Source organism: Pungitius pungitius, chromosome 3 (assembly GCF_949316345.1).
Source record: "Pungitius pungitius chromosome 3, fPunPun2.1, whole genome shotgun sequence".
Taxonomy (NCBI): domain Eukaryota; kingdom Metazoa; phylum Chordata; class Actinopteri; order Perciformes; family Gasterosteidae; genus Pungitius; species Pungitius pungitius.
In genome coordinates, this window is record NC_084902.1 from 24,388,273 (window position 1) to 24,408,212 (window position 19,940).

Consider the following 19,940-nt stretch of genomic DNA (forward strand, 5'->3'; position numbering starts at 1 on the left):
ATGGACCATGCGTCTTACCAAAGTGTGTTTACATTAGCCGGTGGCTTGAGAACTACTCTATTTCAACTTAGGTATAGATAGCAAATCTGCAATGTAAATCTCAGAACCAAGATCTGTATTGGCATCGGCTGCTTTCACTGAAATAGTTGTGCATATGATAATGCATATCTATAACCTTCATGGACCATGCGTCTTATCAAAGTGTACTTACATTAGCCGGTAAAATGTACTCATATTTGAACTTAGGTAGAGGTAGCAAAACTGCAAAGTAAATCTTAGATTCATGATTTGCATTGGCTGTTTTCTCTGATGGTTATGCATGTGATAATTAATCTATTCTGAATGTATAACCTTCGTGGACCTATACCTTGGCCATGCATCTAATCGAAGTGTGCTGACATGAGGGAACTAGTTAGATCTTCAACTTAAGTAGAAGTAGAAAGAATGCGGTGGGAACATAATAAAATAAAGAAATATACGTATAGAGCATGAATATAAAAAGTACTCAGCAGGAATAATAATAATGTTTTTTATATTTTTGTTTGTTTCATATATATTTCGACACAATTTGATTGATTTATTAGCATGCAAGCACCACTTAAATGTGACCTGCTTTATATAGAGTTGAATTTATAACAGAATCCTATTTTTTAAATTATGTTCAGTATGACTCTTCTTGGAACCATCTGTAAATCAATTGATGATGATAGCAAAGGATTGAAGTAGGCAGTATTTCCCTTTGATATTTAGTACGAGAAGCGGCCTAACCGCATAAATTGGAAATAAATAAATAAAGGTAATTAAGTATACCTCGACATTCTCAAGTACAGTGTACAGTAAATTCCTTACTTACATAGTCCATTTTTTACTATTAACAATGTCTAGTTTGAGGGAAATAATTCATAAAGACATAAAAAATAACCGACTTTCTTGGATTCAAACCAATTGATGTTTTCATTTTTCATCTTTTACGTTGAACGCAAATCCGGCTCATTTCCGCTCGCGTCCCGCCTGCTTGCGTCCGACTTGATGCAGCTTCGCTTGAGAGTCACACAAACACAGGAAGCCGGGTGGCTTCGCACAGAAAGAAAAGGGCTGGGCCTCAACGCATCGAGCATGGATGCTTTTTTTTAAACGCACTGTCAAAACACACACGCTCGAGTTAACCACTGTTGTACCAGCATGGATGTTGACCTGTAAACAATTCACACGAGCGATGGGGCAGGACCGACAGAGCAACCCCCCCCCCCCGCCCCTCCAAACAAACAGCATCCTTGTAGACATGCGCATTATCGAGTGTCAATATTGGTAAGCATGGGTGTGGCAAGCGAGCAATCTCAGGAGTGATGCTGGGTAAATGAATGCAGCATGGGACGTGAGGAGCAAACATCATTCATTCATTGTATCATGACGACGTTTAAATGTAAGACACTGGTTTTACGGCCTTCTCCAAATAGGGATGTACTTTACAACTGAATAACAGTGTTTCATTACATCAAGCTCGCCAGTGATGTTCTGCTGGGCCGAGCTCTGTGATGATTCTGGGGTAATTACCCCTTTATTAAAATTTTACTAAATATATCAATAAATGGTTAGAGCTCAGTCAAAGCACACAGTCTGGTGCAATCACTGATGTCATCACTGATGTCATCTTTCTGTCCAAGGCAGGAAGGCAGGCTTAAGTCATTCAGCTTCAAGCTTCTAGTATAGTATATCCTACACAAGTGGAGGACTTAAAATATATTGATCTTACTCAGATATTTTCTATCAATTACAAAGAGTGTTGTGTTAAGGCTACTGCAAAGAGGAACAAATGTTCAGATGCAACCTTACAGTTAATTTTTGCAAACCCACAATAAACATACTGTACAGATACAGGGCGCAGGCCAAACCAGTCTGACAGGCTGAGAGAGGCCACCTGGCAGTAGGAAGGAAGGACGCACGAACGCGCACACACACACACACACACACACACACATGCAAAAAAAACTTCAGATACTCTGTAAGACTTACGTTTTATGGTCCGAGCAGCAACTTAAGTCCATCTGACAAAAGGTTTGCTTGCATTTTAAATACTGCTCCATCTGTCTTGAGGTGTTTGTTGCTGACTTATGGCTATAAAGCCATTGCTTTGTACCTATTCCCTTGTCTCAAATGTCCTTAGCAACAACTGTGAGATGACAATTAGTGAAAGGCTTCAACAAGGGTTTGTGGTTTTTCTTAACTAAGTAGTCATATTGTAACATGTTTTACTGCCACCTGGTGGATGTTTGATATGAATGCAGCAACAAACATTACATTACATTACATGTCATTTAGCTGACGCTTTTATCCAAAGCGACTCACAATAAGTGCATTTCCACATAGAGATACAAACTCAGAAGAACAAGTAACAAGAAAGTACAATTTTCATCAAATAAGCAGTTTCAAAACATGTTATAGAAAACTGCCATTATAAGTACAATTTAAGTGCGACCATTTGTTAGTGCTACGGTCTGCTAGTGTTTTTAGTCAAGGTAGAGTCTAAAGAGGTGTGTCTTGAGTTTTCGACGGAACATGTAGAGGCTCTCTGCAGTCCTGATGTCATCGGAGAGCTCATTCCACCATCTGGGAGCCAGGACATCGAAGACTCGCAATCTCGCCGAGTGCTTTTCTCTCAGTGAGGGAGGAACAAGCAGCTTGGCAAACAGAATATATGGACCACGTACTTGATGGTAAATGTGCCTTACACAAACACACAATAAAAAAATTTAAAAAAGGAACAGCACATTATTTCACATGGAACTTTATTACAGAGTCCTAGACGTGAGACACGGTTGGTGTCAGGTTAATAATTACATATTATAAATAGCAAAATGTAGTAGAAAAGTTGAGTTGCAAGACACGTTAATAAAATTCAGTGCCAATTTCCTTCAATGTCCCTGTGCGGTTAATAGCTGAAAAAAGAAAAGCCTTAAAACAGACACACTAAGGACTATGGTCTTTGCTTCATTGTGTAAGTATTTCATGAAATTTGAATAGTACTACAGCGTCTTCCTAGACATCAGCAGGATAGTTTGGGTGTATGATAAATAATAAACAGCTAATTTGTGAAAAAAGTCTATAGTTTACACCAAAATGAAAATCCCTGATACAGGGTAGCTTTGCCTATGTCTAGTGTGATGGCAAGAGGTACAAAAGACGTAACGTGTCAAAACGCATGGCACTGACCTATGACAGACCCTTTCCGACGACACGGTCACCCGTAGGGTCCAGTACAGTAGCTACATTACAGGGCAACAGGTCAGAACTACAGAGAAAACTTCTCTCCAAGACAATCCTTCATTCAGGATTATTAAATATAAAAAGGTAGCAATACCTTTATTCCATCTTCCTATTGACTACCTCTCCCCACAAAACGATATCCATCCAAATAACCATCTCTCGCAGCAACACTTTCTTTTCCTCTTCACTCGTAGCTCCTCCCTCTATTAAATATATGAACATCAGGCAGTGTCTTACAGTCATTGCAATTACACTCGAACAAAGTCACAACTGGTCAGTAATTTCTAAAAAGGGAACACACTCAGGCTTGGTTGGCTAGCATGTACCTGTCTCATAAACCGAAGATGTCAACAGGATGTCGTATGTAAACTATTAGTCTTTTAATACTCGTTAATCAGTTTTTAGTCCAGTAGAAAGTCAGGGCTCGGGTAACCAAACAGCTGGAAGTCCCCCTGGTATCGTGCGTAAAGACGCCTGATGTCCCGCCGGCTAATGCCTGCAAAGTATTGCTCCACCTTGGTCCTGTTGTAGCGGGTGATGCCTGGGGGGATGGCGGGGTAGGACACCGTGCGGTCGATGCCCGTAGCTTTGAGGATGTGGGCGGCGTCCTGCTCCAGCGTCTCGTGGTGGCCCACCGCGCTGTAGTGAATCTCGCACGGCGCGCACAGCTCCGCGTAGGTCACCCAGTGGATGACGTGCTCGCCGAACTGCCGGTCCATACGTTGCCGGCCTTCGGCGTCGCCCAAGTAACGGACAAAGTCCTCAAAGTGCAGGCCGGAGGCGGCGAGCTCGCCGTTGCGGTGGATCTTGCGGTACTTGCGGATGATGGCCGGGGCGATGTCGTGCTTGTACCAAGGCTCGAAGCGCGGGTTCTTCACGAACTTGTCCTTGAAGGCCGAAATCAGCCGCTCGAAGGGGTCTCTCACGATGAAAAACTTAAAGTATGTGTTTAATCTGTTGACACAAACAGTGGTTTTATGGAAGGAGAAAAGACAAAAAGGGTGGCGAGGAGGGGCGATTTCGTGCTACGTGGCCCGTCCGTGTTTACCACGCTGCGTCTTTACCGACCTGTGAGTGATCTCCTGCGGCGCGAGGGACGACAGACGCGGAAGGCCGTTCTTCTCGTGGTCATGAACAAGGTTTTCGGGGATCTCCTCCACAGTGGGGAACGCTCCTGCCGATGTCAACGACACAAGGCATCAGCCGAATTAACACATTGAACCTATCTACCTTGTGTAGGCGCCAGGCTTTTGTTGTTTATAAAAGGTTTAATTGGGTGGAATTGTGGGACTGTATTTACACTCGCTCAGACACATTGTTATTACACCCTTACTCACCATTGAGCACAATGAGGACCTTTTTCCACTGCGTGTTGCCCACTTTAGGCGTCTGGCAGAACAAGATCTTGTGTTTGTCGCAGACAAAGATGCGGTCCAGGACAAACTTGCTGATGGCAGCATGAGTCGTGTTTGTGAAGCTGCTGTTCTTGCACACATTTGAGAGCAACTCGAGCCGACTCTCGACGACTGACTGCCAGTCGGTCACTGTGGGCACCGCCGAGGGCTGACAGACACACACACACACGTACGGCAATAATGTGAATGAGAGCCTTTGTTAATGACAAGTGACATCGCATAGGAGAAAAAAGTGAGTGAGTATAGTCAGTAATCAGCTGTGTTAGTCACCTGATCGGATGGCTTTGGAACTGGTTGTACTGGTTTGGAAAAAAGAATGGGTGTGACCACCTTGGTGCCTTGCACTGTCCAACTCTGACCACCGACCCTCCCTCCGTAATCTGGAAACACATATTTGTCAGGGTGGATCGCATTCACCTCCTACAGCTGCCCGTAGTAAACAATGTAAACAATGTCGGCTCACCATCCACAGCTCTGAAGCCGATGAACTTGCTGACGAACATCAGGATGAGCAGCACCCAGCCGCAAGCCCCGAGGAGCAGCCAGTGGTGCCGCATGGCTTCGCCCGTCAACCAACGGCCATGAGAACCCCGAGCGACGCTCCAACACCTCGACATACACGGACGAGCGCGACGGAGAGGGGCTTGACAAGCTAGCTTAGCGGTTAGCTTCACCGTGTGTCGGCTAACGAGACTGATGAAACCGACGCGAGAGTAAACGAACCGCGTTATAGAGACCGACGTGGAAGCATAACGTTATCGCCATCGTTGTCGGTTAATTAGCTATCAGCAACCAGTAGCGACCGTTCACTGCATTCACGCTAAGCAGCTAGCCGGTCAGCTAGCCACTTCTGTCCTTCCCAGGGACGAGAGGGTTGTCCAGCCAGCCTCCACTTTGATAAACACGGTAAAGCCAGCCCGCACGTTATTTTGCGAGTGCGTACTACTAAGCGTTACGGTAATGGTAATGGTAAGAGCTGACTTCAAAATAAGAGCAGTTCCGGTGAATCTGATAGAACATATCAACTTTCTTCAATGAGTCTGCGAATCATATACAGATAATACGTTCAGAATTATGGTGACATAGATGCAATATGTATGACATACAGCATGCAAACTGTATTGGAGGAAAACTATAATTTAAATTGTGTAATTATTTTTTCAAATATATTAATAAAGAATACATTTACACAGACCAAAGAATATCATTTAGAAGGAAGCTGGCTAATGAATGACATTTTAACAGTATTGTCAGAACTGATACATCAGAATGTCCTGATTATCCCCGAGTGACACTTTTGAGGTGTAGATCTATTAACTTGTGAAAGTTAAATTATGTAACTATGGATCATTTCTATTCAAATCTAAACGGAACAGAAATTCACGAACAACGTTTATAAGGAAATTGGCTGATTTTTACAATGAAATGTTCATAGGATACTCTGAGGTAGTGTACAATTAATCTGAAGTAAAATATTTTTGTAACTATGGACCATTTCCTATAAAATCGAATCCAAAATGTGAGGTGAATTGGCTCATGAATTATATTTTAAAGGGTGTTTAACCTGATAATCTCTAAAGTGGTCTGCTAAAGGCTCAGCAGAGGAGAGACTGCTGGAGAGTCGTCACAATGATCCAGGTGAATGTAGCCAAGTAGGAAGGACAGTGGGGTGGAAGATGGTAAAGGGAAAAGCTCCATTTGGGTGAAGTGAGTAAACCTGTGCCACCACCCCTACCATTGCGTCTGGGTGGAGGTGTGATGCAGGTCTCTCCAGGTGAGAGGAGGAGGTCAAGCGACTGCTGGATGGCTGACTGGCAGGTCCAGAGGCCTCCTGTGACAAGGTGCTGGACATGTGTGGAGCGGGTGTTGCAGCGGGTGTTGCAGTGAAAGATCAGGTCAAACCTATGAGGGCACGCTATGTCAATTTGTCTGGATGTCAAAATGCCTTTACAACATATTACTATAAAAAGTATTCAATGTTCATTATGAAGGACAGCAATTGACTTTCAGGAAAAAAAGTATCAATGATATGTATCTATATTTTTATTAGAATTCAAACTATCACTAATACTCAGAGGTGTCAAGTAACGAAGTACAAATGCTTTGTTACTTAACTTAAGTCGAAATGTTGGGTATCTATACTTTACTGGAGTATTTATTTTGCAGAAGACATTTTACTTCTCCTTACATTTTCACGCAAACATCTGTACTTTCCTCATATTTTACATGTTTCAGTTTGGCTCCTTTTCCGGCTTGTCTCTTTCTAAATCACACACAAAAAAAACTATCCAGATAAATCACGCCATCCGGATGGAGTGAATTTGACTGTTGGATGAGAAGCACAAACATGAACCCTCCAGACGCCCGATGCAGATGACGCAGATCAGAGTGACGCCGGGTGCGTAAAGTGGTCTCAGTACAGCGGGATGGACCCGCCCCCTTTCTTCATCACCATGTTTGTCGTAAATGTTTTTTTTTTCTAACTTTATTGATAATCTGTCACAACACAGCGACCTGCAAGCAGTGCGGCGTCTTAAATAAGGTGTAGCCGAGGGTTTACGCCTTTAGAAATGAACACAAAGGCTGAAGTGTTTCCCATCAGTGTTGTTCCGTGGTACCGGAGGGCGGTCCGCTCTTAGGCCTGCGGGTTTTTAATAATTAATCATTAGCTGGGTAAACGTGACCTCTCTCTCCACCCCCCCCCCTCTCTCTCTCTCCCTCTCCCTCCCTCTCTCCATCTTTCTCTCTGTGCAGAAGTGCGGGACAGTCGCAGAAAGTCTTCACAGTTTTACTTCCGCATCTTTAAAGTGATCAGACCTTGTGAGTATGTCCGTAATTCACAGTGTGTTAGTGTGTAAACGGGCTCTGAAGCATTTGAACGGTGCTTTTACCGTTTAACCGAAAATTGGCGTTTTCTCGTTTTTTGTCGAAATCCAAAACCTAAAAACTGTTATTTTTGTAAACACATTTTTGTTCTTTTTAACAGTTTACGTAATGCCTCTGTGTCGCGTCTGGTGAACGAGCTGGTCCGTCAGTACGTGCGGTCCATGTAAAGCTGCCATCTCGGGAGGGGCACATCGTGCTGTTACTTTAAATAATAATAACTTTTAAACGGGTTGGTTTGTTATAGACGTCAGAAATGTAGTTATTACACTGCATACATAATATGAATAATTATATATAATTATATTATGTTAAAATAATTTTCGTATGACACCCATAATTATAATTATTCGTAAGTTGTTGGGATTCACAATCCCCCCGGAGTTGGTTGATGAGAAGAATCCGACACGTCAATCGATCAAATTTAAAAAGTCAACATTTACTTAGAAGAAAAAGATACATGAGCCATTCACGCAGGTGAACTCCTGCCATTGTTCCAACGAAAGTACTTCTACTGAAATCCCTACCTTTCTATTCCTTAGTTCACTTTTTTGCCTTATACAGTACAGCGTTGTTTCCTGCATCATCACAGCATTTGTTTTACTAGAAAAAAGAAAAAAAAAAGAAAAATAAAAACATAAATTGGGACATTCATCCACAGGCCCTACATCTCACAGTATGCAGTGTCATAAATACATCTCTGTACAGGGTGGGGATTTCAACAGGCAGATTTTTATTGATGTATATTTGTAAAGGGAAATCTTGGACCTATTTTAGAACACAACATAATTATTCATAGTATGTATGCAGTGCCATAAACTACATCTCTGACGTTTATAACAAACCAAACCGTTTAAAAATCGGTTGAAAATTGAGCAAGTTGGTTATTTTATTACAGACTCAAGGTCCAAGTAGTACAAAAACAGTAAATATATATATATATATTTTAAAAGGCCTTATGAACAAACAGCTGTACCGATGTCTCCACAGCTGGGAGTGGTAGTGTGAAGTGCTAAACTTTATATTTGACAAACCCAGGATAATTACAATACACTATGCTACTTGTAGCCTCTGTAGACTTGTCTTTTTATAATTGGACCACACAGTATAGAGTGGTGTACAATAAGCCCTAAACAAAGACTCCATCTCCATCTGTACACATCCCAATCTTGCGTAAAAGAATGTTAGCTTGTCCATACATTTTACAACATTACCTATAAATATCATCATCGGCCATCTGTTCTGTAATAAAATGTCCAAGATATTTGACCTTATCACAGGCAATGGTAATTATCAGACAGTTTAAAATGAGGGAATTTTAGATTTACTTTGGTTATGAATTGATTTTGTTTGATAAATGCAAATGACACGTCATTACAGTTGTTGCAGGTGAAGCTGTGAACCGCCTTCACACAATTCACAGATTCATCCATCTTCTGTCCACAAAGAGGACGCTGACTTCATCAGAGGTGCATAGAGAAGAATTATTTTGTGTATCAAAACCAATGAAGCGACTCAGCTTTAAAACAGGCTGTTTTTTAACTGTAATTGTTCTCTATGGTTGATATTTATTGGGTGTCTTTAAAGGACCGATGGCGGGAGTCAAGAAGGACATCTTAAAAATGTTCAAACAGCTCAAGGAGGAGGAGTTCAAAGAGTTCAAGTGGCACCTGGAGAACGAGCCAATCCCGGGAGACCCCCGAGCAGTCCCACCCAGTGACCTGCAGAACGCAGACCGGATGGACACAGTGGACCTGATGGAGCGTCACTACGGCACAGACTCGGCTCAGTTGGCCACGACGGTTTTGGAAGAGATGCAAAAGAACGATCTGGCCGAAATATTATCCAAGACAACCTCTGTGGGTAAGTTGTTGTAAGAGAAACAAAGACATCAGATGGGTATAATAAAGATACAACAGAAGTAAAGATGAGCTTCATAAATCCTCCTCCTCCCGGGAGGGTGGAGCTCTTCTGGAGCTCTTCCCCCTCCGTTGCTTCATGTGCCCAACACAACCAAATACAAGAATGTAATGCATGGGTTATAATGCAATATAAGTCGCTTTGGGTTGAAAGCGTCAGTTAAATGACATGTAATGTAGAAGTTGTTTGGTCACAAGTATGAACACCAATGACCATCAATACAGGCAGAACATTAATGAAATATACATATAATGTCAATACCATTCTTAATAAGGGCACCACCCTGGGAGGAGGCATCAAAAACCAAACTATAAAATGAGCCTCATAATTGGTGTTCACTCAATAAGGGGAACTATTCCACATTAAGCATGTAGGATTATAGCAGCTATTGTCACACTACAAATGCACAAAGTAGTCACAGAAAACTTCTTGTTTCAGGCGAACCAAATCCTGTGGGAGGAGATGGAAATCAAGGTGAAAAGACTTAAAACCGTCTAATTATTGCACTCTTATTAGTAATTTCATGGACATAGTTCTCAATTGTCAAGTTCTTACATTCTTACAGTATTCAGGTAGCTTCAGATAGGCTGCAGCGAAATACAACCAATAGCTTAATCCAAGGGAAATATTATACAGTTAAAGATATTATACCATTAAAGTAAAGCACTATCCGGTTTGTGTTGTTTCTTTTTTTTGTTCATGCAGAGATTATCGCAAGACCAGGTCTGAGGAAGTGTAAGTGTGCTTTGAGTTTGATTCATGGAGATTGAACCATCTTTACACTGTGACATAACTCATTCACCTCTGTGATTTCATCATCAAAGTGTCACTAGATGAACACATGATTAATAACTGCAGCTGTATTGTGTCTTGTTCTCTCATCAGATTTCTGTGAACTCACAATCGACACAAACACAGTAAACAAAAACCTCAAACTGTCTCACAACAACAGGAAGGTGACAAATGTGAAGGAGGTTCAGTCATATCCAGATCATCCAGACAGATTTGACTGTTATCAGCTGCTGTGTGGAACTGGTCTGACTGGTCGCTGTTACTGGGAGGTCGAGTGGAGCGGAAGATTTAATGCATCAGTGAATTACGGAGGAATCAAGAGGAAAGGAGACAGTGAAGCCTGTTGGTTTGGATACAATGATCAGTCCTGGTATCTGGAATGCTCTGATATAGGTTACATTGTCCGTCACAAAGGGACAGAAACACGCATCACATCCTCCTCCTGCTCCTTCCCCTCTGGTAGAGTAGCAGTGTATGTGGACTGGCCTGCTGGCTCTCTGTCCTTCTACACAGTCTCCTCTGACAGACTGATCCACATCTACACCTTCAACACCACATTCACTGAGCCTCTTTATGCTGGGTTTGGGCTCTGGTACAGTGGTTGCTCAATGTCTCTGTGTTCTCTGTAGGAGGAAGAGTCTCCTCCTGTAGAGAACATGTGGATGCAGGTGGAGCAGGTGAGGCGACACAACAAATCGATGGTGGTATTTGTTGCCAACACTTTGAATAATTTATTTTTATTGATTTTATCGATCATTGCAGCCCTAATCTATAGATTATCATTTAGATAAATGTCTCTGTATGATAAATTGTTCCTGTGTGTGTGTGCTTCATTTGCATTCATGCTAATAAAAGCAAGTTTTGTCAAGGATTGTTTGTAATAAAGAAAATATTATGTTAACTTCAAATCTTTCTAAATCTGTTCAGTGGAATCAAATCTAATTTCACGTAATTCTATTGTTTAAGGACACACTGATACTTAATATTAAGTAATATTAAGGACGTTTGCTCAATGATAACGTGTGTTTGGATGTGCTTATGCACACGACGTCTCTCCACGGGACAGTTCCCTCGGCGTGGAAGTATGATGCGAAGGCGGCGAGGTCCGGTGCCCAATCCGGGCCAACGAGCTTTCAAACGGGCAACGGCTAGCACCGGGTACCGCTAGATGCGGCACTCATCCAGACACTGTTTCTGTGGAAGTCGATGAAATTCATCGAGGTGTCTGCGCCTACGGATTCTATTTAGTACAAAAACACAACTCAGGTCCGACGTTAGTAGGACTACCACAACAAGTACAGAGTCGCTATGTCTACCAGGATTGATGCGGAGGAAAAACAACGGCGGAAAATTGAACAGTTTTAGGGTGAAAACCGCGCCTCTCTTAGGCCGCGCCCCTTTAATTTAGCTGTTCAACTGCCAACCAAAACGTCATCTTCGGTCACGCCCCTTTTGCGTTGGTGTTCACCTGGCAACCAAAACGTCATCTTAGGCCCCGCCCCTTTTGCATTGATGTTCACATGGCAACCAACCCGTGATCTTAGAATATCCCGTGATCCCTTCTGTTTTGAAGCTTAGTACACAACGTTCAACACGACGGACACACAGGCTTAGTACATAAGTTCAATCCGACGGACACACAGGCTGACTAATGGCTGACTATAATGAGTTAACCAGTCTCGACGACGCCCTGGATATTATAATGGAAAGGGCAACTTTGTCCTCAAAGACGATCAACGAACTGACAGATCGGGTGAGCGAACTGGAGGATATTGAGAAACAATCTAAACTCCAAAGATCGACTTTAAGAGAAACGATCCAAAAATCCTCCGAAAAAATCATTGATCTGCAGAAGGTTGAAGCAGAGCAAAAGAACGAGATCCTCAAGTTATGTGAGGAGAAAGAATCATGGGATAAAGAAAGGAAGTCAATGGAAAGGGCAACTTTGTCCTCAAAGACGATCAACGAACTGACAGATCGGGTGAGCGAACTGGAGGACATTGAGAAACAATCTAAACTCCAAAGATCGACTTTAAGAGAAACGATCCAAAAATCCTCTGAAAAAATCATTGATCTGCAGAAGGTTGAAGCAGAGCAAAAGAACGAGATCCTCAAGTTACGTGAGGAGAAAGAATCATGGGATAAAGAAAGGAAGCTCCTTGAGGAAACCTGCTTCAGATCAACAAAAAAGAATTGCGGTGTCATTGGGAAGAAGAAGGATTACGAGATTGAACTGAAGGAAATAAAGCAGAACTACATTGTGAAATTTCAAAACACAATGGAGTTTTGGAAGGAGTATTGCGTCAACCAAGATGTGCCGGAGGAAAGGTGTGTAGCCTCTTGTTCCGCCTCTACTCTCTCCATCACTCTATCTCCCTTAAGCCTTCACAAGAAAGAGATGAATGTGGCTCAGAAGACAATGGAGAGACAAAGGCAAAACATTTATAGTCTGAAGGAGAATATTCAAGATCTCCAGAACACGACCAGAGATTATGAGGCAAGAATGTCTGAGGCTCAGAAGACCATCGAGAGACAAGGGCTCGAAATCTCCAGTCTGAAACAGTCTCTCCCAGATCTCCAGAAAGGGGTGAAAGATCATGAGGCAGAAATGACCCAGGCAAATCAGACCATCACGACACAATGGCTGGAAATCTCCACTCAGAATGAGAGACTCCAAGATGTCAAGATGGTGGTTAAACTTCAAACGGAAGAAATTCAGAAGCTCTCTGGAGAAAAGCTTCTGGTTAGTAAGGAGGCAGATCTCCTAAAGTCCACCAACATCGACCTTGAGAAGTGCCTCTCAGAAAGCAGAAGTCTCCTCAAAAACGCAACAACCAAACTTGCCCAGATCCAGACAAACTGTACGACAGAGAATACAACTCTGAGGAGAGAGTACGAGACTCTGAAGGGGGAAACCAGGACTCTGGAGACAACCCTCTGTGCTGAGCGGAGGAAAAGCGAGCAACTGGAGGATGAACAGCTGCTCCTAGAGGACATCTGCCTCTGGTTGAAGAAAAAGACTCTAGGGTTCTTTGGTAGGGGAATGCAAGACAGAGCCACTGAGCTGGAAAAACTAAAGAGGAAGATGTTAGTAAGGGACACTAAGAATGGACATACCAGGAGGAGCAGACACAATAACACAGAAACTGCACGGTTGGCAGTTTGAACCCCGGCTGCTACATCTAAGTGTCCCCTAAGTGTGACACACTGTGTGAGACAGTCTGTCGGGCAGTGAATGCTCGACTGTGGCGTGTGGTGTACACACGGAAAGTGTGTGAGACACTGTGTGACACACTGTGTGAGACAGTCTGTCGGGCAGTGAATGCTCGACTGTGGCGTGTGGTGTACACACGGAAAGTGTGTGAGACACTGTGTGACACACTGTGTGAGAGTGTGTGAGACAGTGTGGGAGACACCGTGTGAGACATTGTGTGAGACAGTGTGTGAGACATTGTGTGAGACACTGTGTGAGACACTGTGTGAGACAGTCTGTCGGGCAGTGAATGCTCGACTGTGGCGTGTGGTGTACACGTAACGTGTGTGAGACACTGTGTGAGACAGTGTGTGAGACATTGTGTGAGACACCGTGTGAGACAGTCTGTCGGGCAGTGAATGCTCGACTGTGGCGTGTGGTGTACACACGTAAAGTGTGTGAGACACTGTGTGACACACTGTGTGAGACATTGTGTGAGACACCGTGTGAGACACCGTGTGAGACAGTCTGTCGGGCAGTGAATGCTCGACTGTGGCGTGTGGTGTACACACGTAAAGTGTGTGAGACACTGTGTGACACACTGTGTGAGAGTGTGGGAGACACCGTGTGAGACATTGTGTGAGACAGTGTGTGAGACATTGTGTGAGACAGTCTGTCGGGCAGTGAATGCTCGACTGTGGCGTGTGGTGTACACGTAAAGTGTGTGAGACACTGTGTGAGACAGTGTGTGAGACATTGTGTGAGACACCGTGTGAGACACCGTGTGAGACAGTCTGTCGGGCAGTGAATGCTCAACTGTGGCGTGTGGTGTACACGTAACGTGTGTGAGACACTGTGTGAGACAGTGTGTGAGACATTGTGTGAGACACCGTGTGAGACACCGTGTGAGACAGTCTGTCGGGCAGTGAATGCTCGACTGTGGCGTGTGGTGTACACACGTAAAGTGTGTGAGACACTGTGTGACACACTGTGTGAGACATTGTGTGAGACACCGTGTGAGACACCGTGTGAGACAGTCTGTCGGGCAGTGAATGCTCGACTGTGGCGTGTGGTGTACACACGTAAAGTGTGTGAGACACTGTGTGACACACTGTGTGAGAGTGTGGGAGACACCGTGTGAGACATTGTGTGAGACAGTGTGTGAGACATTGTGTGAGACAGTCTGTCGGGCAGTGAATGCTCGACTGTGGCGTGTGGTGTACACGTAACGTGTGTGAGACACTGTGTGAGACAGTGTGTGAGACACCGTGTGAGACACCGTGTGAGACAGTCTGTCGGGCAGTGAATGCTCAACTGTGGCGTGTGGTGTACACACGTAAAGTGTGTGAGACACTGTGTGACACACTGTGTGAGAGTGTGGGAGACAGTGTGGGAGACACCGTGTGAGACATTGTGTGAGACAGTGTGTGAGACATTGTGTGAGACAGTCTGTCGGGCAGTGAATGCTCGACTGTGGCGTGTGGTGTACACGTAACGTGTGTGAGACACTGTGTGAGACAGTGTGTGAGACATTGTGTGAGACACCGTGTGAGACAGTCTGTCGGGCAGTGAATGCTCAACTGTGGCGTGTGGTGTACACACGTAAAGTGTGTGAGACACTGTGTGACACACTGTGTGAGAGTGTGGGAGACACCGTGTGAGACATTGTGTGAGACAGTGTGTGAGACGGTGTGTGAGACACTGTGTGAGACAGTCTGTCGGGCAGTGAATGCTCGACTGTGGCGTGTGGTGTACACGTAACGTGTGTGAGACACTGTGTGAGACAGTGTGTGAGACACACTGTGTGAGTCAGGGGTTGGGCCGGCGCCGGAGCCGCAGAGGCCGGCGCCCCCCGCCACGACGCCGCAGAAGCCGGCGCCCCCCGCCACAACGCCGCAGAGGCCGGCGCCCCCCGCCACGACGACGCCGCAGCCGCACAGCTCGGCGCCCGCCGCCACGACGCCGCAGCCGCACAGCTCGGCGCCCGCCGCCACGACGACGCCGCAGCCGCACAGCTCGGCGCCCCCCGCCACAACGCCGACGCCGCAGCCGCACAGCTCGGCGCCCCCCGCCACGACGACGCCGCAGCCGCACAGCTCGGCGCCCCCCGCCACGACGACGACGCCGCAGCCGCACAGCTCGGCGCCCCCCGCCACGACGACGACGCCGCTTATACCAGCAGGTTGCAGTATACATGTATTTAAAAACATGAGTTATCGGTACCCCTAATACAAGAATAGATAGATCTAATGAGGGGTTGACAACTATAGCAGCCCCCCCCCCCCCCCATCAGCCCGCGAAAGTGTCCCTGATTATTTATTTGCTTTGTTGGGCCGGAGCCGCAGAGGCCGGCGCCCCCCGCCACGACGCCGCAGAAGCCGGCGCCCCCCGCCACGACGCCGCAGAGGCCGGCGCCCCCCGCCACGACGCCGCAGAGGCCGGCGCCCCCCGCCACGACGACGCAGAGGCCGGCGCCCCCCGCCACGACGACGCCGCAGCCGCACAGCTCGGCGCCCGCCGCCACGACGCCGCAGCCGCACAGCTCGGCGCCCGCCGCCACGACGACGCCGCAGCCGCACAGCTCGGCGCCCCCCGCCACGACGACGACGCCGCAGCCGCACAGCTTGGCCGCACAGCTCGGCGCCCCCCGCCACGACGACGACGCCGCTTATACCAGCAGGTTGCAGTATACATGTATTTAAAAACATGAGTTATCGGTACCCCTAATACAAGAATAGATAGATCTAATGAGGGGTTGACAACTATAGCAGCCCCCCCCCCCCATCAGCCCGCGAAAGTGTCCCTGATTATTTATTTGCTTTATGTTCAGTGAAGCAGATAGCCCAACCAACCGGACTGCGACGCAAGATGAGACAGACCAACAGGTAATTGTGCTAGATACATACAATTTATATAGATATATAGTCTTGTTGAAATGTAATGTGTTGTTTTGTTGTTCCATAATCTTTAGCCAAAGTTACTTCAAAATAAAATTAATAATATGTATATGTGTCCCCTGAAGACCACCGCAGGGCCTTCCGAGAGGCTAGGCTCTCCCCGGGGGACCACCCGTTCGCATTCGCGCAGCGGCTGAAGGATGCGGAGGTGGCTGCAGCCGCGGGGCGTGGATGGAACGCCGGCGGTGGAGGAGAAGATGGTGATGGAGCAGCTCCTGGAGGGTTTGCCGGCTTTCTCCACTCCGTTTGGGTTATACCAATTCACCACGCTTCCCTTTGGGCTGTTTAGGGCACCGGCCACTTTCCAACGCCTCATGGACCGGGTGCTGCGCCCGCACGCTGCATATGCTGCCGCCTACCTGGATCACGTCATCATATACATATACGTGGGCGGAGCATGTGCGGCGGGTGGGCGCGGTGCTGGAGTCCCTGAGGCAGGCCGGGGTCACCGCCAACCCGGGGAAGTGTGCAGTTGGGCGGAGGGAGGTACGGTATCTGGGGTACCACTTGGGCGGTGGGCAGGTGCCCCCTCAGGTGGACAAGACGGCAGCCATCGCGGCCTGCCCGCGGCCCAAGACAAAAAAGGAGGTGAGGCGGTTTTTGGGGCTGGCGGGCTACTACAGGAGGTTCATCCCGGGCTTTGCGGCGCTGACCAGCCGCTTAACTGACCTGGGCCGGAAAGGTGCCTCAGATCCGGTCCAGTGGACGGAGCGGTGCCAGTGGGCGGTTGAGGCAGTGAAACATGCTGTCTGTGGGGAACCACTGCTCCACACACCGAACTTCTCTCTCCCTTTTATCTTGCAGACGGATGCGTCGAACAGAGGGCTTGGGGCCGTTTTGTCCCAGCAGGTGCAGGGGGTGGACCGCCCGGTCCTCTACATCAGCCGGAAACTATCAGAGGGAGGCCAGGTACAGTACAGTGGAGAAGGAGTGCCTGGCCATCCGGTGGGCGGTCGACTCCCTGCGGTATTACCTCCTCGTACGCCAATTCACCCTCTGTTCGGACCACGCCCCGCTCCAATGGCTCCACCGCATGAAGGATACAAACGCCCGGATCACTTGGTGGTATCTGGCTCTACAGCCATTTAACTTCAAAGTGGTTCATAGGCCGGGGGCGCAGATGGTCGTGGCGGACTTCCTCTCTCGTCCACAGGAGGGAGAGGGGGGGGAGTCGGTTCGGCCGGATGGCTCCCCGGCCTAAGTCGGGCGGTGGGGGTATGTGGTGGTGGGGTGTGGTTAGCTCAGCTGCAGGGGGGAGAACGGGGAGTGGTTCAGGGAACACTACCGGGAAGTAATTAGCGCAGCTGGTCAGCATCAGGATGATTGTTTGTCCCCTGTTAAAACAGTGAGCAGGACGCGGAGGAGGGGTCGAAGCAAGTGCTCAGGAGCGGAGCGGAGCGACAACGACACAGACCGGCTAAAACAAAGCCGTAAAAAAATAAGAATAAAAACCCTTTCTCATTGCAACGTGTGTCCGTGCCCTTATTCTCGGAGAACCCGGCAACGGTAGCTAGTGAACGTCTCTCGGTTACGTATTCCCTGAAGGGAACGAGACGCTGCGTAAAGACGCTGTGGGAACGCCCCTGCGTGACCGCGTCATGAAGCACGTGTGAAATTCAACCAATGGCGAGCTGGTACATCATAGCGGGGACGCCGGACCAGGGCGCTACAAAGGGACCCGAAGGGCAGGACCATTTATCTCTGAAAGGCCGAATCGAGTGGCACGGGCAGGCCGGGAGTATGGTAGAACGCTTTGGGGAACTCGAGCTGCGTAAAGACGCTGTGGGAACATTTATACCCACTCACCATATGAGCGGGTGACCGTGGTGTGAAGTTTTCAAAAACGCACACTCGACGAGAGCACCTGTGCTCAAGGCGAGGGTAAGGTCCCCGACAGGAGGGCTTCTGCAGCCGCCATACCCTATGTAGAATGGGCCCGGACAGCCAAGATGCGGGCAAGTGTCATGGCAATAACCATTCACTTGCTGCGGCTCTGTTATACGCCTGGTCTGACGTCAGGAACGGAGGGATGTCCAAAGGCAGACGGGAAGACCTGTGGAAACGTAGCAGGACCTCCAGTACTGAACCCCCCGGGCAGTTAACTGGCACGAGCCGAGGCGGAGCCGCGGGGAGCACGCCTCGTCGAGCTGTCCTCATTGAAGAGAGCTCGGCGAGCGACGCGAGATTGCCAAGGCAAATGCTCACAGTCTGCACAGCCAGCCCCCTCAAGGGCTAGCTGGGCGTGCTCCAAGCCTAAGCAGACAGCACACAGATCGTGTGAGTCTCTGCCCGTGATAAATCGGGTGCAAGGGGGAACACACTGGACAAACCGCTCAGCCATTTCTATCTATCACACGCACTAGATGAAGGCACAGAGATGAATGGTCCTGCCCTTCGGGTCCCTAGCGCCCTGGTCCGGCGTCCCCGCTATGACGTGCCAGCTCGCCATTGGTTGAATTTCACACGTGCTTCATGACGCGGTCACGCAGGGGCGTTCCCACAGCGTCTTTACGCAGCTCGAGTTCCCTGATAGGGAACGGCTACAGTTTATATATTTTATTTTTTATTATACTTATTTTATTCAAATGCAGAATGATGGCAAATACAAAACGCTGGAACACACTTTGTTGGCAGCCAAGTGGTGCCAACAAAGTGTGTTTACAATAAGTGCATTTCCACATAGAGATGGAAACTCAGAAGAACAAGAAACAAGAAAGTACAATTTTCATCAAATAAGCAGTTTCAAAACATGTTACAGAAGAGTGCCATTATAAGTACAATTAATGCCATTATAAGTACAATTAGTGCCGTTATAAGAACAATAAAGCTTCATTGATTAGGAAAATATTTTTGTTTTTATGTGTAACTGAATTTCAATAGCACTTTTCATTGAAAACAGAACAGAAAATAACCCTAACCCTAAACCGCCCCCCCCCCACCACAAACACACACGGAACACGCCAAAACCTCCCCTCGCGGAGACCCCCCCGCAACCCCGCCGACCCCCTCTCCCCCCACAGGAACCCAAGGAACACCCCCCCACCCCCACAAACACACACACGGAACACGCCCCCCTTCCCGTGGACCCCCCCACAGGAACCCAAGGACACGGAACACCCCCGCGCCGCTCCCGGCCGAGGACCGCCACATCCCCGCGGAACCTCCACACGGACCCCCGCCCGCCCCCACACGGAACCCGCAGACATGAGATCGAAGTCGCCAGTATATGGTCCAAAGCTAAAACGAGCCCCTGCTCTAGAAAACGAGCGCTCACTTGTCTCAAATAAATAAAAAATAATTAAAAAAGGTATTAGCGTCAACGGCCGTTTTCTAGGAAAACTTGGCTCCGCCCACTCAGCGTGACGTTGTGACGCTCGCTCCGGACTTGCCACTGAATTACTGGCAATTGCCACTCGCTTGCCTTGTTTTGCCACTGACGTGCCACTGCGTGCCACTCGGTGCCACACGGTTGCCACACGGTTGCCATTGCTTGCCAGTGCCACAAGGAGGATCTCG

The 19,940-nt window shown here is 47.3% G+C and overlaps 3 protein-coding genes across 5 annotated transcripts; 2 read left to right on the forward strand and 1 right to left on the reverse strand.

Annotated features, from left to right (window-relative positions):
• Positions 1 to 2,770: 2,770 nt before the first annotated feature.
• On the reverse strand, positions 2,771 to 5,617 carry chst10 (carbohydrate sulfotransferase 10). Its single transcript, XM_037465297.2, has 5 exons — positions 5,143 to 5,617; positions 4,950 to 5,059; positions 4,602 to 4,827; positions 4,333 to 4,438; positions 2,771 to 4,218 (listed from the first exon to the last, which is right to left on the reverse strand). The coding sequence occupies exons 1-5, from the start codon at positions 5,294 to 5,296 to the stop codon at positions 3,666 to 3,668; spliced, it is 1,149 nt and encodes a 382-aa protein (XP_037321194.1). The 5' UTR covers positions 5,297 to 5,617; the 3' UTR covers positions 2,771 to 3,665.
• Positions 5,618 to 7,162: 1,545 nt separating this feature from the next.
• On the forward strand, positions 7,163 to 11,145 carry LOC134126999 (stonustoxin subunit alpha-like). 3 transcript variants are annotated; one of them, XM_062561379.1, is made up of 6 exons: positions 7,163 to 7,499; positions 8,943 to 9,031; positions 9,150 to 9,425; positions 9,921 to 9,956; positions 10,188 to 10,217; positions 10,368 to 11,145. In XM_062561379.1, exons 3-6 carry the CDS (start codon positions 9,155 to 9,157, stop codon positions 10,901 to 10,903), a joined length of 873 nt encoding a protein of 290 aa, XP_062417363.1. In that variant the 5' UTR covers positions 7,163 to 7,499; positions 8,943 to 9,031; positions 9,150 to 9,154; the 3' UTR covers positions 10,904 to 11,145. The 3 variants fall into 3 exon arrangements, with proteins under 3 accessions (XP_062417363.1, XP_062417364.1, XP_062417365.1); XM_062561380.1 differs by having other exon boundaries at positions 8,952 to 9,031; XM_062561381.1 differs by lacking the exons at positions 9,921 to 9,956; positions 10,188 to 10,217.
• Positions 11,146 to 16,173: 5,028 nt separating this feature from the next.
• On the forward strand, positions 16,174 to 17,920 carry LOC119215672 (uncharacterized). The gene is made up of 2 exons (XM_037468018.2): positions 16,174 to 16,352; positions 16,490 to 17,920. Exon 2 carries the CDS (start codon positions 16,770 to 16,772, stop codon positions 17,511 to 17,513), a length of 744 nt encoding a protein of 247 aa, XP_037323915.1. The 5' UTR covers positions 16,174 to 16,352; positions 16,490 to 16,769; the 3' UTR covers positions 17,514 to 17,920.
• The last annotated feature ends 2,020 nt before the right edge of the window (positions 17,921 to 19,940 follow it).

Bases quoted from the DNA above. Each gene is read 5' to 3' on its own strand.
- chst10 (XM_037465297.2), bottom strand. From the start codon at position 5,296: ATGTCGAGGTGTTGGAGCGTCGCTCGGGGTTCTCATGGCCGTTGGTTG. The intron at 5,060-5,142 runs GTGAGCCGACAT...ATGTGTTTCCAG, and splicing joins CGGCTTCAGAGCTGTGGATG to ATTACGGAGGGAGGGTCGGT. The intron at 4,439-4,601 runs GTGAGTAAGGGT...TGACATCGGCAG, and splicing joins GGTCCTCATTGTGCTCAATG to GAGCGTTCCCCACTGTGGAG.
- LOC134126999 (XM_062561379.1), top strand. From the start codon at position 9,155: ATGGCGGGAGTCAAGAAGGACATCTTAAAAATGTTCAAACAGCTCAAG. The intron at 9,957-10,187 runs GTGAAAAGACTT...TTGTTCATGCAG, and splicing joins GGGAGGAGATGGAAATCAAG to AGATTATCGCAAGACCAGGT. The intron at 10,218-10,367 runs GTAAGTGTGCTT...TTCTCTCATCAG, and splicing joins AAGACCAGGTCTGAGGAAGT to ATTTCTGTGAACTCACAATC.
- LOC119215672 (XM_037468018.2), top strand. From the start codon at position 16,770: ATGCTGCCGCCTACCTGGATCACGTCATCATATACATATACGTGGGCG.